The sequence below is a fragment of the Xenopus laevis genome, chromosome 6L (assembly GCF_017654675.1).
Source record: "Xenopus laevis strain J_2021 chromosome 6L, Xenopus_laevis_v10.1, whole genome shotgun sequence".
In the NCBI taxonomy this organism is placed as follows: domain Eukaryota; kingdom Metazoa; phylum Chordata; class Amphibia; order Anura; family Pipidae; genus Xenopus; species Xenopus laevis.
Window position 1 is genome coordinate 103,110,403 of NC_054381.1, and position 18,612 is coordinate 103,129,014.

The 18,612-nt window shown below is 40.2% G+C and overlaps 1 protein-coding gene across 3 annotated transcripts in view; it reads right to left on the reverse strand.

Annotated features, from left to right (window-relative positions):
• Positions 1-13,439: 13,439 nt before the first annotated feature.
• Positions 13,440-18,612, reverse strand: part of nfatc1.L (nuclear factor of activated T cells 1 L homeolog) — a 128,953-nt gene continuing 123,780 nt past the window's right edge. For all 3 annotated transcript variants that reach the window (XM_018266473.2, XM_018266475.2, XM_018266474.2), the window contains exon 10: positions 13,440-15,855. In XM_018266473.2, coding sequence (XP_018121962.1) covers positions 15,800-15,855 — 56 coding nt within the window. In that variant the 3' untranslated portion in view covers positions 13,440-15,799. The remainder of the gene's footprint in view (positions 15,856-18,612) is intronic.

The window sequence follows — 18,612 nt, forward strand, 5'->3', positions numbered from 1 at the left end:
GACTTCTAATATCTTTATAAATTTAAGTTGGGGGTACATTATGCATTATAATCTACAATTTTTGTGTGCAGTGGTTTATTTCCTAAATAGCTGACTTTACTACATATCTGGCTTAACGTTCTATACAGTTGTAAATTTTAGTCTGTAATTGTTCCCTTGGCTGACTTCAGTTTTTGGTTTACTCAGTTTCCCTTATTTAGGACTAAGTACCTGCATCTGTACTCTTCTGGGTCTTTTAGTTCTTTTAATGTGGCCTGCTATGGGTGACGTCATCAGCTGAGGAGAGGGAAAGGAAGAGAGATTGAAACTGGTACCGGATAGTGGAGGGGAGCGACACTGGAGAGGGGCCTTGTGAGGGGAAGCCAGACAGAGCAGACTGTCACTTGATGTCTGCGAAGCAGAGGAACCGAAACTTGAGATGGTGGGAGGGAGGGGGAGCCAGACTGCAGACGCAGCGTGCGAGGAGGGAGCTGGGAACGTCATCACGTGAGGCACTAGACGGAGCCGACACGGAGGGGCAAGGAGAGAAGAAAGTAAAGACTGGATGACTTGCGAGTATGTTAGGAGGAGCGCGTTAGCTGGTCTAGGAAATTAGACGGAAGGGGGGGCAGAGTGGAGTAACAACTACAGGGAGAGCAGTGGCAAGTGCTCTCTGTCTTATAATCGGCGCGTTCTGACGCAAGAACGCGCCGTTTATAAGGATATAATTTACAGTCTGGTCCCATAGGGAAATGACCAGACTGTAGATTATATAGTGAATAAAGTACCCCCTCTTGTAAAATATAAGGATATTATAAGTTACCGAGGAGTTTCATGACCATATAAAAACACGAGGCCGAAGGCCGAGTGTTTTTATACAGGTCATGGAACTCCGAGGTAACTTCTAATATCCTCATATTTTGCAACTGGGGGTACTTTATTTATTATAATACACAAGTTTAAGTGAGTCATGTGACGGAAATGACATCAGAACTCACCGTTTATAACTGATGACATCAGAACTCACCGTTTATAAGGATATAATTTACAGGATATTCATGGCTTTTGTGTATTATATAGATATAATAACATGGTGCACAGTGTAATTATTTTATGTTGCCGATTATAAAGTTTTAGTGAAAAAGAGGCGTTAGCTTGAAAAAAAAGCTGCATAAAGATGTTGGGTATTAAAATTTGTGCATCAATTTGCATAGGAATTTGTCCAGATGACTTCTTTATACTGGTCTCAAATATTCAATCTTTTATTTTTTTTTATAGTTTTGTGAAATAAATGCGTTTTCTCAACCACATTTTTTCTTGCTGCAGACAGCTCAGCCATGCTGTCAGTAACTAAGAGTCAAAAAGCAGACTAGTAACTTATACAGGTATGGGACCTGTTATTCAGAATGCTTGGGAAAGCCCCAGGGCTTTCCAGATAAGTGATCTTTCTGTAATTTGGATCTCTATACCTTAAGGGGCACATTTACTATTGGTCGAATATCGAGGGTTAATTAACCCTCGATATTCGACCGTCAAAGTAAAATCCTTCGACGAATATCGGATATCGAAGTTGAAGGATTTACCGCAATTCCTGCGATCGAACGATCGAAGGAAAAATCTAAACGATTTTCCTTCGATCCCAAATTGGTAGGAAAGCCTATGGGGACTTTCCCCATAGGCTAACATTGGTGCTCGGTAGGTTTTAGGTGGCGAAGTAGGTGGTTGAAGTTTTTTTTAAAGAGACAGTACTTCAACTATCGAATGGCCGAATAGTAGCCAAAAAAATACTTAGAAATTCAAAGTATTTTTCATTCTAAAAGTATATGGATAAAGTACAAGGTATTGTCTTGTCTATGGGAGACAAGCTTTTTGGAGAACAGATTTTTGGATAACGGATCCCACACCTGTAGTATCCCTGTAGTATGAGAATGTTTTTTTTGCAGGAGCAGCAACACAATCATCAAATCTGAAAACATTTTGACTGTGTTAAAATATTAAGGCAGTGGCATTTTCTGACATTTGGGTGTTGAATATAATAACAATACGTTTTTACTCTAGGCCAGTGGCACACCAGGCTGTTTCTCCACAGGTTGATCTGCTCCCATTTAAAAACAGAAATATGCATTTTCATGTCAAAATCTGTTCCTTCTTACACCTTTTTAATGTCAGTATTTCTTTGCTGTTTTTTTGTCCCAATGACATAAATAGGTTTTGCCAGGTCTGAGTAGGTATAAAATAACGGTGTATATGAATATGTACAATAACCTCTCTAATGCTTTATTTACTAGTAGATCCTTCCCGCTGACAATTAGAATTAATTAGAAGAAAAGAGTTTCCCCCTAAATATTCGGAAGGGGTTTTTTACAGTGAGAGCTGTGAAGATGTGGAATTCTCTCCCTGAATCAGTTGTACAGGCTGATACATTAGATAGCTTTAAGAAGGGGTTGGATAGCTTTTTAGCAAGTGAGGGAATACAGGGTTATGGAAGATAGCACATAGTTAGTGATGGGTGAATAAATTCGGCAGGCACGAATTTGTGCTGAATTTCCATGAAACTGGCACGAAAATTTGCAGGCAAAAAATCCGTTGCATACAAAAAATTTGGATGTGTGTCAGAATAATTGCGCGCATAAACATTGTCGCATGTCAAAATTATTCGGACGCCCGTTGACTTCAATGCTTTTCACAAATTCAAAATTGACGCATTTGGTCAAAATAGGTGCGCAAATAACAATCTTGGGCATCGAAATGAACCTGCCTCAAAATAATTTTGCCGCCCATTAACTTCAATGCTTTTCACAAATTTTTCGCAGTTTCTTCGGCAAAGAGAAACGGGACAAATTTGCCCATCACTTCTCATAGTACAAGTTGATCCAGGGACTGGTCCGATTGCCATCTTGGAGTCAGGAAGGAATTTTTTCCCCCTTGGAGAGGCTGCAATGGGTTTTTTGCCTTTGGACCAACTAGCAGTTAGGCAGGATATATATATATATATATATTTTTTTTTTTAATAGGTTGAACTTGATGGGTGTGTGTCTTTTTTCAACCTCATTTACTGGGTTACTACTATGTTACTATGTATTGGGCATACTTTAGGGATAGTGAGCTACTCAGATCCAAACATCTGTTACATTAATAGAGTACACATGGTTGTTATGTTAAATTTGGGTGGCTGCTTTCCAGAGACTGGTCTTCTATATCTAGGCTGTCAATCCACTTTACATTAAAATAGAAGCAGATGTCCCTTGCTGATTCCAGTTTGCTCCTGAATTGCAGTTGGTAAAGTAGTTGCAATACTGTATGTTCCTCTTACTTCACTGTAAGGATAACTGGCAGCAAAGGTTTTATTCTCTTTATATTATACAGCAAGAATACCTAAATTGTATCCCTCAAACCCTGGCTGAAGCTAAAATGTGTGCATGGTTGCTAAGGGAAATGTGTGCGTGGGGGAAGTGTTCTTCACCAATAGCTGTGCAGCCAAAGGCTTTTAATCATATTTCTAGAGCCTAAAGAGTTCATTCATCTGTAGTTGTAGTTATGTATGCTGTTATATGTCTCCCTTTGACCTATATAATTGAAAGAGTATTTTATGGTCCCATTAGGAAACTTATTGTTTCAGCTTTTCTTTACTTTACTGGGAAGCCACAAAGAGTAGCCTTCTTTATCTCTTAATCCTCTAGCATTATCCAATGCCCAAGTGTACAAACCACATACAGAAGTGACAGGTTACAGAAAGACTGCAGGTTAGGACAGATTGAATACAACAGAACAACTTGGCTTTTGCTGAAGCTATTTCTTTACCCTGTAGCAAACACATAATAATTGTTCACTACAAGACAGGTAATTCCAAGTATTCCTTACCTTGTGCTCGGGGGGTTCTAATTAGTCTGAAAGGCAGTTATTGTAGCCCAAGAATTGTTTTACATCTAATTATGTGCCTCACTTTAATAATTGCAGGAACAAATGTAACTGTACCAGTCTGCATTAAAGGTGATCTTAGGGAACCTCCCTTAACACCATGGGGTTCATTGTTTTGGTTCTCATAGGTTAAGATAGACAAGTTTAACTACAGAACTAAATCCAAGCCCTTCCCAACCCTGTCTATCTAAGGAGCTGTTTGGGCCCCAGGCTTGGAAGAAATTGGCAAAATTGCAACCTTTTTATTTTATGAAGAGCAGTTGTATCTATGGTTGCTAAAAGTGTTGGAGGGAGTGTTGTCAGTGTTGGAGGCAAACCAAATGCTTGCGGAAAAGGCTTGAACGGGTTTAAATATTCCATAGGACAAAGGCCACATAAGCCCACTGATGCTCGTTGGCCTCTCGCACCAGGGCTGCTTAGTCTTCTTTTATGATCTGACCATTGGCCCAGGAGCCAAATGCTTGGATCACCAGTTTGGCGTGCTTTGTGGATGCTGTAGGGTGGCTAAATCATGCAAAGATTGCTTGTTTGATGAGCTTGACAAATAGGTGCATCTTTTTGTGTAATTAAGTAATTCAAGAAAAATAAATATGAAAGGGGGAGTATCAACTGTATCACAAACAAAAAAACTATAATTTTTTTCCTGGTAGCATGCCTGACAAGTGCTTCAAGTGATCCTTTCCCTTTAAATAAGTATTTGTGTAGTGTGTTTAATTAAAAAACAATAAAAAAAAAGTCTTTAATGGAAGTTATACAATAAGCTGTAGACCTTTTTTTTTTTACCCTGGCCAGATGTAATCTATGCCCAGCATTGCTCAAAATTGATGAATACCCATTGTGCTGAATTATATTACATGTCTAGACTTGGTTACTGAAACTGTAATGAATTTTTTCACTACTCCTATACTGAAGAGTGATCCTGACAAAGTCTGTATGTTGTTTTAACTCTTTGGCTGCACTCAAAGAAATTAACTATGGCAATTTCATTTCTAAATCATTAAAGTCAGGGCAAAAGCCTGCTGGTTCCTTCTCCTTGCTTTGGTATATTTAAAATGTTACACAGTTTACACAATTGTCTACTATATGGCCCTGCCCTGGGTCAGACTGGGCTCGAAGGACACGAGAAAAAAACCTGGGGGAGCCTGCCGACCCAGGTCCTCTCCCCACCTGAGATCCTGGGCACAGCTCCCTTACCTCCTCCACTGGACCTGATCACGGCATGAGAAGAAAAAACAAGGTGCATGGGGGGCTGGTGCATGGGGTTCTGTCTGGGGAACTGGGGGAGGTGTGGGGGCCCCTGAGGCAGCAACCCCGATGGGCCCTGGACCTCCAGTCCGACACTGGCCCTGCCTATGCTGTATTCTACAAATCCCAGCAATGTTGAACAACCATTGTCTGGAGTAAGATGCATTGAAATCCTTTACAAACAAATCCTTTTCAGGTTTTTTCTACTGCCTTTGAGTGTGAAAGGCATCATTTTCCAAGCACAGCATCCCTAATGTGTGTGCACAAAACTCTGGCTAAGGGAACACTGGAAGTACCAGCTCCAGCTCCACTAGGCAGGGACCTCCAAGGTTCCATCACACATGTTGAGCCTTTTCTTTAGATGGGATTAATAAAAGTAGACTGAAGGGTGTGCAAGTTGCTAGGAGCATGTATGGGAGCAAAATACTTTCCAAGTGTGCATAATTTGGTTTTCATTTTAGCTCTATATCCTTCCATTCATACAAGAGCCCTTGAGAGTTACTCCTAGAAGCACATGAAGCATAGCAGATGTAGTTGTCATTTCAGAATTCATATCTATTCAACATGATGCATATGAGGCAACTGAAATTTGCTGGGAAGGTGATCAACTTCTAAAATGATGGTTCGTGTTGGCTCTTTATCTATCCTTCCACACACAAACATCAAAATGCTAGCAATAATGCTTTAAAGATGGGACCTGTAGGTGTATACTTAGCTTAAAGAGGCTGTAAAGTCAACCCACTTAGTTTAGGGATTGCAATGAGGATATAAACAATAATCAACCCCTAGTGCAAAGTTCCAGCTCTTATTGATTTTACTGACATTTTCAATTTTTTTACTGAGTTAAAAAAATCAGTAGATACAAGTGCAGGTATGTAGCATTTTATAGGCCTGGTCTTTTCTTTTTTTTTTTTTTTTTTTCATTAGTTTTTTATTTTCAAATATGCAGTCGACATCACATATATATATGCCCACCAGGTGCAACCCGGGTGCGGTTATTATCAATGTAGACAGTATCATAACGTATATAAAATATGCATAAACTGGTGTCAATCTTATTTGTCGACCTAAAGAGAAGAATTAGGGGGAAGGAAAGAAAAGAGAAAAGAGTTGAAATGCATGAGTATGTAATGTTTGCCTTATCAATTAGGAGAGGACAGTATTACTGGTAGACCTTGTATGGCTAACAAACATTCAGGGTAACAGGTTCAGTTATTGCAGAAGGCCTTGGGAGATGTGACGGTAGGAGAGCCAGAGAGACCAGGTTCTGTTGAATGTTTTAGCCTGTCCGGTTTCAACGCTAGTGAGTCTTTCTAGTATCAGAACATTATCCAGTCTTGTTTTGACCTCTTGTATGTTAAGAGTATTGGTCTTCCATGCTTTCGCTATTGTTTGTTTGGCTGCCGAGAAAATATGTGTAATCAGTCGTCTGTAGTATTTATTGCCGCCTGCAATATGCTTGTTCAGTAAGGCTTCTGCAGGGTCTTTTTTAAGGGAGAGGCCGGTAACACTATTGATTAGTGTATATACTCTGATCCAGAAACGGGCTGCCACCGGGCAGTCCCACCATGTATGTAAGAAAGAGCCGTTTTGATTGCATGCTCTGAAGCAGAGCTTGGAGGAAGAGGGATACCAGCGGGATATTTTCTCCGGGACTAAGTACCAGCGGTGCAGCACCTTCTGGGAAGTCTCTTGGGTGAGAACATTGATTGAACATTTAATAGCGTTTCTGAACATATCCGACCAGGTATCCTCATCATAGCATTGACGTAAGTCTGTCTCCCAATGTTGAACATATGACAGTGTTTTAATCGGGGAGATATGAATCATGTTGTCGTATAGGTAAGATATGGCTCCCTTAGCTGAGACAAGGTGCAGACAGAGCCTTTCGAAGGCCGTCAGGGGAGAGAAGGCATTTCCTTCTATTTTAGAGTTGATAAAGTGCTCAACTTGCTAGTACCGGAACCATTCTCCCCGAGGGGCTTTGTATGTTTCTTGAAGTTGAGGAAAGGATGGTATTTTGTTTGCCCGAGTAAGGGAGTATATTGTCGTTAAGAGGGCTTGTTCCCACCATGCAAAAGCCTTGCAGGATTTGCCAGGAGGAAAGTCGTCGTTATTGAGTAAACAGGTGACTGGTTTATGCGGTGAATATAGTTGATAGGTGTCCCTTGTTTGGGACCAAACCTTCAGCGAGTGAGCCACTATTGGGTTAGTCTGTGCTTTGATGGATGGAGTTGTAGCCCAGATTATGTTCCTTAAATTGACTCCTAGGAGGGAGTCTTGCTCAATCTGGGCCCATATTGGTGAGTCATTAGTCTGATGCCAACAAACTATCTGGGATAGTTGAGCAGCGTAAAAGTAACTTTTCAAGTTTGGTATTCCCAAGCCTCCTTTATAGCGGCTTCGACAAGCAGTTGAGAAGTTCAACCTGGCTCTCTTCCCGTTCCACACAAACCTGTTGAAGGCCCTCTGTAAGTGGTCAATAAAACCTCTAGGGGGGAAAGTGGGTAAAGTGCGGAATAAATACAGTAATAGAGGAAGGGCTGACATTTTTAGGGCCGTAACTCTTCCCAGCCATGATAAATTAAGAGTACTCCAGGATTTCAACATCGCTAAGACTTTGTGGCCAGTTTTTGTATAATTATCGGGGGCAAGGGTAGAAAATTGGGCTGATATACATGTTCCCAGATATTTAATGGTCTTAGGTTGCCAATGGAAATCAAAATTTATTTCCAATAACTTTTTTTGGTGGGTTGGAAGGTTGATGTTCAGTGCTTCTGACTTGCCAGCGTTCACCGTTAGGCCCGACAGTTTTGCATATATAGAGAGGGCATCATATAGAAAGGGTAAAGAGGTCATTGGTTTAGTCAATGTTAGGATGATATCATCTGCGTACAGTGCGCCTTTATATTCTATCTCCCCCACCATTACGCCCGAGATTTTCTCGTTGGCTCTGATAGATTGTGCCAGTGGCTCTATAGCCAGGGCGAACAATAGGGGAGATAGGGGGCATCCTTGCCTGGTACCCCTTTGTATAGGAAATTCTGGAGAACTGAAACCCATGTAGTGGACTTTTGCCTTGGGGAGGTGGTACAGGGCAGATATTACTTGGGAGAATGATGGAGGGAAGCCATAAACCTTCAGGACCTCAAACAAAAAGGGCCAGGAAACAGTATTGAATGCCTTTTCCAGATCTAAGGAAAGTAGCATCGATGGTGTGCCACTTGTCTTAGCTATGTGGATTAGGTTGAGAATTCTGCGTATGTTATCAGTGACTTGCCTCCGGGGGATAAAGCCTGATTGGTCTTTGTGGACAAGGCATTCGATAAAGCTGTTTAATCTGGTGGCCATAATTTTGGCCATCATTTTTACGTCTATGTTTAAGACTGAGATAGGGCGAAAATTTTTGCAGTCGGTAGTGTCTTTGTCCGGCTTTGGGATCACTGCTATCTGTGCCAATAAGTCTTCTTGGCCAAATTTGCCCTTGCCCTGCATTATATCATTAAACAATTTGGTTAGCCAGGGGATCAATCTTAGGGAAAAGGTTTTAAAGTATTTCCCCGAAAATCCATCCGGGCCCGGGGATTTTCTAGTTTTTATCTGTTTTATTGCGTCCTGTACTTCCTCCGTCGTGATTGGGTCAGACATAACTGTGATCTGTTGTGGTGTTAGGGGGGGTAGCTGGGCTTGTTGGAGGAAGTTTGTTAATGTTGTTGGGTTAGGATCTGGCTGTGAGCTGTAGAGTTTCTGGTAGTATGAGGCAAACTCGTCCGCTATGCGTTTGGGGTTTGCTGTCAGTGAGCCGTCTTTTAGTTTAAGTTGGGTAAAAGTCGATTGGTAAGATTTGTTGTTTAGGCGTCTAGCCATCATAGTGTCAGCTTTGTTGGCTTTGCGAAAGTATCTTTGTTTGGTCCATTGTAGTTTGCCTATTTCTATCTCTGTTAATTGTAGGTTAATTTCAGTTCTTAAGGTATCTATCTTTTTCCTGAGGCCTTGTATATATTGAGTCTCTAAGCTCTGTAGCTCCGAGGTGAGTTTATGTATTTGCTCAGCTCTGGCTTTCCTCACTTGTGATCTAAGTTGTATTAGAATACCCCTGATGTAGGCCTTATGAGCTGCCCATAGTGTTTGGCTACTGATTTCTGGAGAGTTGTTAATGGAGAAGTAAGTGTCTAGCTCCCTCTCTATATGTTCTCTGTGTTGGGGGTTCGATAATAGTGTATCGTCTAGGCGCCATCTCACCGTATCTGGTTTGGCTATGATGTTGGAGAGTTTCAAGGTGACGATAGAGTGGTCTGACCACGCACAGGAGCGTATTTCGGAGCGAAGAATATTGGGAGATAGTTGTTTGCTAATTAGGATCATATCTATCCTAGAGTGAGAATTGTGAGGGGGGGAGAAAAAAGTGAAATCTCTCTTGAAAGGATAGCATTCCCTCCAGGAATCTACAAAATTATTTTGGCCGATCATTGAGGCGAAATAGTGTGGGCCTCGTTTGAGAGGGGTAGCGTGGGTAGTTGATTGTCTGTCTATAGTGGGGTTAGCTAACTCGTTGAAGTCCCCGGCTAGAATGATAGGACCTCTACCCTCCTCCTCCAGGAACGCAAAAAATTCCGTGTAATAGTTTCTCTGAGAATCATTAGGGCCGTATACTGTTGCTAAAGTAACAGGGCTATCTTGTAGTTGGCCTACTAGTATTAGGTATCTGCCCTCTGGGTCAGATTTAGAGCTAGTAAGGCTAAAGTTTAGATTTTTGTGGATGCAAATTGCAACACCTCTATGCTTCTTAGTTGTGCTTGCCGTGTATACACGGTTATACGAATGGTGAAAGTATTTTGGGGTGGAAGAGGTTGAAAAGTGCGTTTCCTGGAGGAAGATGATATCGGCCCCCATTTTACAGTAATGACGGAATGCAATAGACCTCTTGGTGGGAGAGTTAAGACCCTTAACATTATGAGTTACACAATGTAGTACCATCTTATAACAGAAAGAAAGCTAAGGTTATGGTGCCATACGGTTAACCAGAAAGTGTGCGATGTACATATCATGCATTCAAAAGGTATGAAAGTATATATAATAGAACTAGAGAAACAAGAAAAAAAACTTGTAAACAGTAACCCACGAGTGGGGAAGTCATTTCTGGGAAATGTTGGTGTAGGTCTCATGGTGTGACCTAAACAGGGGGGGAATATTCCCCGGAGGACTCAACTTGGAGAGTGTGCACCGGAATAGAATAAGAGAATGGTAAGCCATAAACCTCCCAAGTGTCATTTTATTTTACCGTTCTGGTGTTTCTGCCATATTGGAGAGAGAGGTCTTGCCTTCGGGCTCCCTGCTGGTGTAGAGGTGGATGGAGACGGTGAGGAGGGGAGATGCAGCTTTAGGTGGGTTAGTATCTCCATGCCCTCCTGTGGAGTCGAGATTGCGTGTTGGCGATGTTGGTAGGTAAATATTAATTTGAATGGATATCCCCACTTGTAGCGGATCTTCTGCGTTAGTAGTATTGAGATAACTGGTTTCATAAGTTTCCGTTTCTGGATGGTGGAGGTCGCCAGATCGGTGAAGATAGAGAATTGGAAGGATTTGTACTCCAGCGCGGTGGAGGCCCTTGAGGCGCTCATGATGGCCTCTTTAGATGTGTAATAATGGAGCCTCGCGATGACGTCTTTCGGTGGGGCCCCTTCCCTTCTCGGACCGAGGGCTCGATGAACTCTGTCGAGTATTAAGTGGGAGGAAGGGATCTCCGGTACTATTGTTTGGAGCAGAAGCGGGATCTCTTCGTGCAGGTTCGTGATCGAATCTGGTAGGCCGCGGATGCGCACATTGTTCCGCCTGGAGCGATTTTCGTTGTCCTCTTGGCGGTCCTGCAGTTCTGTTAGCTGTTGTTGTAGATGTGCAATAAGTTCATCGTGCGTAGTGGTCTTACTTATCAGGTCGTCCACTTTGTCTTCGACCGCTGCTGTTCGTTGTCCCAGCTCCCGTATTTCTTGGGAGACATGTTCCGTGATTCTGTTTGCCACTGTATTGAGCTCTGAGTGGAGGAGCTGTTTGAAGCGGGCAATTAGCTGTTTGTCTCCGGAGTATTGTGTCGGAGTCTCCGCTTCTGATTCCAGCTTGTCGGAGTCTGGGTCGTGCAGAGGGGAGGACGCCGCTGTCGGCCATTTTGGGGCCTCGGCCCTGTGTTAGCTTGCGGGCAGGTGTTGCTGATAGCTTCGGCGTAGGCGGAATTTTCCTAGATTTACCGCTCTTAGACATCGCTGGGGTGTCCAAGAGCCGGTTGTTGCGTTGGGAGTCCGGTAAATGTGCTTATTATTCGCTATGGGAGTCCCCCGGGTGCGGAGAGTCGGTGGAACACGTCTGGTTAGGTCCGCTGCATGGCCACGCCCCCTGCATGGCCACGCCCCCTTTTCTTTTTTTTTTTAATCTATTTCATTAAAAGAAATAAATTAAAATGAAGTGACTATACCCCTTCGCCCCCCCCCCAAAAATAAAAAAAATGTGTTAATTTTGTTCATGGCGGTCACCAAGAAACCTTAATTGTATTATTGTTTGAGAAAAGAAGGTCATTCTATTAATGAAATTCTATCTTTTCTTAACCAATTAAGTTGACAGGAAGCATTCAAGTTGAAACAAGTGAACTTAAATGTAAACAAGTTCTTAATGGATATATATAACGTGTCTAAGCCAGCTGGGACACCAAGTTATTAATGGGGTTATGTGTTAGAAGGTGCAAAGTTTGCTGCGGGTCTAATCACCTATAGCAACCAATAAGTAGGTAACATTTACTGGTCCAGTTGTCCCACTAACATACCCCATGCAGCCCATAATCCCCACAGTTCCATCCCTGTAGGACACCACTGGAATTGTCCCATGTCATGACAAGGTGCCAAAAAAGCCCTGAGCCAAGAGACTATAAAGTACTTACGTTAGAGCACCTAATCTGTGACCTTCTCCTAGTTCTGATTTCACCTTTAATGCTAGAAAGCAAAGTATAAGTGCAAGCAAGCTAAACTTGGAAAGCAACATTCATTATTTGGAACACTGTACCTGCAATCTGAAAGATGTTCAGTATCACACCGACAGCAAGAGAATCCTGCTGCTTTATTGTATTATATTGGTGAATGTGTGTGGTCAGGTCTTACCCTGGATAATTCTTTGGAATGTAAGCAAGAGATTGGGTTGTGGCTAAAAGAACCATTATACTCTGTAATGATTTTATCTGCAGTGAGGGAGGTGTTCACAGCAGCGACACAGAAACTTTTCGCTTTACTTAATTTTTGTTGCATTGGCCTGTTATAATGGCATCTCCTATTTTAATAACATCCCCTAGATCATGTATATGGAGCAGAACAGACAGTGCACCTTACTAAAAATGATACATAATAGTTCTAAGAGTTCCTGTTCATTTACATGATGGTATCCTTTCAAGCTGCAGTATGCACGATGTTTCCTATATATTTCATACAGATTGTAAGCTCTACATTATCTGTGCTCCTGTCTGCACAATTAAAGGGGTTGTTCACCTTTGAGTTCATTTTTATTATGATGTAGAGAGTGATATTCTGAGACAATTTGTAATTGGTTTTCATGTGTTATTATTTGTGGTTTTTGAGTTATTTAGCTTTTTATTCTGCAACTCTCCATTTTGCAATTTCAGGTCCTAATTAAACCATGCATTGATTTGAACGTGAGACTGAAATATGAATAGGAGAATAGAAAGACAGGTAATAAAAAGTATCAATAACAATAAAGGTGTAGCCTTACAGAGCATTTGTTTTTTTAGTTGGGGTCAGTGATAGTGATGAGCGAATTTATTCGCCAGGCGCGAATTCGCCGGTGTCAAAAAAAATTTTTTGTCGGCGTCGAAAGAAACGGAGGCCGGCGTCAAAAACGGACGCCGGCATCAAAAACAAGACGCTGGTGCCGTTTTGTGGAATTCGCTAATTTTTCGGTGAACCGAAACGACGCAGATTCGCCCATCACTAGTCAGTGACCCCCATTTGAAATTAGAAAGAGTCAAAACTACAAAAAATAAATAATGACAACCAAAAGAAAAGTTACTTAGAATTGGCCATTCTATAACATCCTAAAAATTAACCACCCCTGTAATATAGTGTAGACATGTACAGTGCTGTGTATGCTGTTGTTTAAAGATGTTCATATTTACTGTGTATTGAAGCACATACTCATAAGAAGTATCAAGCTTCATATCATGGAAAATCCCAACAAAGTAACATATCACTGGGCAATAAATAACAATAGGAAGCATGCAAAGCAGAGACTGGACAGCTGAATACTGGCTCCAAAATATTGCTTTATTGGATATTGTTCAGGGATAGCCAGTAAGCTTTGTCTTTGACCACTGAATTATCTACTTGGTAAACTATTATACATATATCATGCACATTCTATAGTACTATGTAATGGGTAAACATCCTTGATTACACGTGAGAAATAAAAAGTTATTCCAATAACTAAGCCTAGTTTGTACATGAAGCCATATCGTTGCTTATATATTATCACAGTTGTGTGCAAATCTGAAATATGGCTTGTGTTTTTCACAACGTAAGACATTATACACATATTTGAGCCAGTTACCTCACTATCAGTTTGCAATTCAGGCATTTTTCCAGAAGAGGGCATTAATTACTAAGGCACAACAAGTACATTTTATTGTTATTTAGACCATGCTAGTTTGGTTACATCAGGGACGAGCAGCCCTCGGCGTTCCAGCTGTTGTAGAAGTAACCCTCGCAGTCTCCCTCGACAAGGATTCTGGGAGTTTTATTTGAACAATACCAGGAAGGACACAAGGTTGGACGCCCCCCGTTTATATAAAGTAAAGATTCTTCACTAGTGATATACTAAGCAATTTGTACAATAGGCAACAAGCAGAGTCATACTAAATACCTGCAATTTACTCCAAACTGGATGAACTAATATGGACAGATATCAACTGCATTTTCAGCCATTGTTTTTGGTAAGACTTCCCTACGAGAAGCACAGAGTCAGAATAAGGCCTTTGTGGAATAGCAATCCTGGAAACAAAGAAATATTTACAATCTATTCGTCTATGTACAGTTTTATTTACTCATTTGGTGCTTTTTACGCAACTTTCCTAGTCTAAAGTGCTTGCGTTCCTATACGAAATTCCTTTGTATCAGACAGACCCATGGCTTTTTAACACTATAGTTTAAGCTGGACAGGAGAATAGAACAGTTCCATGTGTTCCATAGTTACACAGTCCTAATAGACAGGTATGGTATCACTGATTCAGGATTAAATGGGTGTCACTTTCAAATAGAATCATGCCATGTAGGTGAGTGGAGCCTGGTCATTGAGTACACACGGATGGCAATGAGAATGAATGATCATGCTAGGAGGTCGATGCCTTTGGGAAAATAGGAGTGTTGCTTTAAATACTCAGAACATATTCCATTCATAAATCTATATACTGGAATGTGAAACCTGTGAAACCATAACCCCCAGCATTGGAGTGCGTCTAGTTTATGATTCTGGGATCTGTACTTCTAAACGGTGCTCTGGGTATGACATCTATAATCACCAATTAAAATCTAACTTTTGACTTTGGGGCCTCCTCTGATATACTAACCCAAAAAAATAGAGATTTTTGGGGCCCCCAAAATGGCGGGAGCCATCCCCACAGATGGTTGCCTTGTCCTTAATGCTAGCAAATCATTCTGCTTTCATTATTTTTTTTTTCACCTTTACATAAAGAGCAGACAGTCCCAGTCCGTAGATCCTACTGAAATGATGGGCTGCATGCACTGTTTTTCCTCTGTGCATTAACTCAATAAATAAAGCTGCATGTCTACAAACAGCTGACATTCTAAAATAAATCTATATTTTAGGATCTATATGAGATTAAGTATTGCTATAGGCCCTTGCCTTTGATTTAAATACTAGATACTGCATCTAAAAATTCACCTAAAATATCCAAGGATTATTGTGCTTTTTTCTCCTTTGTTACTTAGTTCCATTCTAATACTCTAACCTGCTGTGTGTCAGGAATTTTATATTACAAGGTACAGAATAAAGAGAGATAAATGGGTTTACCCCCCTTCCCCCCCCTTGTCTGAGGTGCAGAGATTAAGGCAATACAATATTACTTGCAGCATCCACAGAGCTCGGTCATTCCTTTACATGTACTAATGTCTGCCCCTCTCTTCCCACAGCCGTGTCGCTTCCACTGGTGCAGCAAGCAGTGGATGGAGTTGCTTGGTGGTTTTCTTCTCTAATGTTTTTGCACCTACAATACTTTATTTGGTAGCAAACAGAAAGCATTTGAAACATCCTAATGCCACAAATATGAACATTTAAGGCACTTCTGGCATCCAGTGGTGCCAAAAAGATCAGTCGTGCTTCCAGGCCATCTGCTTTTGTCAAGTATTTCAGTTATATTTTTCCATAAAATACATTATCAATCAGTTCGTTCCTTCTTGCTTAGCTTGAGATGAGAATTCTTCTAAAAGAGAATCACTTGACAGCCCAACAAATGAGCTGTGTCAGCCAGTTGGACTTCAGTTATCTAAGGCAGGAGAGTGTACCATGTGATACTGCGGGTCCAATAAACATTTTTAATTCACTGCAATCGGTAATGTTCAGTTTCGCTTATTGAAGTCCATGATTGTCAAAGCTATGAATGCACATTGTTGTTGTTGCTGGAGAGGTCGTTTCGTATTATTTCATTTACTGCAAAGGAGAAACAAAACAGTATCGCTTAGAAACACTATATATAATATTAATAAATATGCTATTATATAAATATTATTATAATTATACTTTTGTGCCAAGGTATAGTGTAATGCTACATTTGAAAATTATCCTACTAGTGAATAAATCACCCTTTGAGCCCCAATTAAATAATACAGGTTTATTACAAATAAATATACAATGATAAAAATTCTGCAATTCTACAATTTCTGAACATAATTTACCCACCAGAGGTCACTGTTTCAATAGATTCAAAGGATGACATTTAACTGGTAACCTATGACATTATGTGCTACTGCACACCATACTATTTCACTGATAAGCCCTATATGTACATTTTGTTTATTTCTACTTTTCATTATTCTGATTATTTGCTTTCCATTAACTGCTCTGTAGATCCTACTGACCCAGCTTGCAATTTTAGTCTTGCCCAAGCTGCTATTGTCTTCCAAAAGATGGAATTAACAGGGACACCGCCCTACATTTGTGCTCAGCACGTTAAGAGAAATACCATAAGCCAATTCCCTGCATTAAGGAATTTTGCAGGATATAATGACCCTTTTAGGATAAGGCACATTCCATATATAAAGGGGTTGTTCACCTTTGAGATAACTTTTTTTTATTATTTAAGGTTTTTGAATTATTTAGTTTAATCAGCAGCTCTCCAGGTTGCAATTTCAGCAATCTGGTTGCTAGGGTCCAAATTACCCTAGCAACCATGCATTGATGTGAATAAGAGACTGGAATATGAATAGGAGAGGGCCTGAATAGAAAGAAGTGTAATAAAATATAGCAACAGCAGCAATACATTTGTAGATTGAAAGAGCATATGTTTTTAGATGGGGGTCACTGACCCCCATTTTGAAAGCTGAAAAAAAAGGCAAATAATTAAAAAAACGAAATAATGAACTGAAAAGTTGCTTAGAAATGGCCATTCTATAACTAAAAGTTATATATATATTAAAAAAAAAAAGATATATATATATATATATATATATATATATTAAAATACATATTAAAGGGTTGGTTCTCCTTTAAGGTAACTTTTATTATGTTATAGAATGGACAATTTGAAGCAACTTTCAATTGGTTTTCATTTATTTTTTGTTGTTTTATAGTTATTTGCCTTTTTCTTCTGACATTTAGCGGCTTTCAAATGGGCGTTGATGGCCCAACAATTGCTCTGTAAGGCTACAAATGTAATGTTATTGTTACTTTTTATTACTGATCCTTCTATTCAGGCCTCTCCTATTCATATTTCCGTTTCTTATCCAAATCAATGCATGATTGCTAGGGTAAATTGGACCCTTGTTACCAGATTGGTTAATATGCAAATTGAAGAGCTGCTGAATAAAAAGCTAAATAATTCAAAAACCGTCAGTAATAAAAAATGAAAACAAATTGCAAATTATCTCAGAATATCACATCATACTAAAAGTTATCTCAAAGGTGAACCCATTTAATATATATATATTAAAAGTTAACTTAATGGTGAACCATCCCTTTAAATTAGGTACTGGATATTATGATGGCCCTAATTTAGCCTTTTATGTAGTTTTAGGTTAAGAGAACTAAACCCACCCACCCATAATAAAACCCTTTTACTAATGAAAATAATTGAACTGGGAAATCCTGAAGGATCCAGTATAGGATCATAATGCAAATTCATCAGAATGTGTTGAACTGCTTTTAGCAGCCTGACACCATCCTGTTCTCTAGGTGTGATCCCTGATACAAATTGAATGTGAAATAAATAAATATAAATGAATTGGTATTTCTTGACCAAGCGATTTTCGATGCTATATCGGACCCTCTGTTTAACTAAAACATTCCAACCCTTGAGTTAAGAATATCTGGGAGGCTAAAACACAAAATAAGAAAAAATATACAGTAAAGTATTCTGATTAAGTCACTGGACTTGTGCATAAAGGCTGAGTCTTGTGTCACCCAGTATAGAACACAGACAAGTATGTTTGGGCACTCAGGTTTTATGCATGGCTAACACAGCTGAATACAGGCCTTATACCTATAATCATGAACAGAGGTATGGATTCCTCCAACAGGAATGGTAACTCAGAATTACAGGCATTGGCTGTGTGTTAAAACACAGAACACATCACAGGAACAACAGCAATCTGCATTTGGCCTTCATCTTTCATCTGCCTGAGGCCCCAAGTTCAGATTGTAAGCTCCAAGGGGAAGGGTCTCAATACCCATGCAAAATGCTGTGTTCTGCACTGTGTAACAATTCTTGCTACTTGATAATAACATAAACTCAATAGCAATGTCAAACTTTAGCAATAAGAGAGCAGATTGGCTTTATTAATGATGCATTATCGCTCTGCTGTGAGTGGTCTCATTTCATTTGAAGATTTTCTATAATTAACTAAGAGAAATGCTAAATAGCAGCTCTCTCTCAAGTGCATTCAAAAAGCTTTATTTTCTCATAGAGAAAGGTTTTTTTTTTTGGCTTTGTTTTTTACGAGTTCTTCTTTCATTCTCTTTTTTCTCTTGTACACTGTCAAGCTATACAGTTCCCACACTCATCATTTCATGTCAATTTATCAGCATGTGTGTTTTGGCAGTCGGACAGGAAATGAGTGAACCTGGCAAAGGCCATCTAAAGCTAAAGCAAGCTGTACAACATCCCTTCTGTTTCCATCCCACCCTCGTCCACCCACTCCCAAGCACCGCTACCACCGCTACCACCTGATCGCCACAGAGATAGGCAAAATG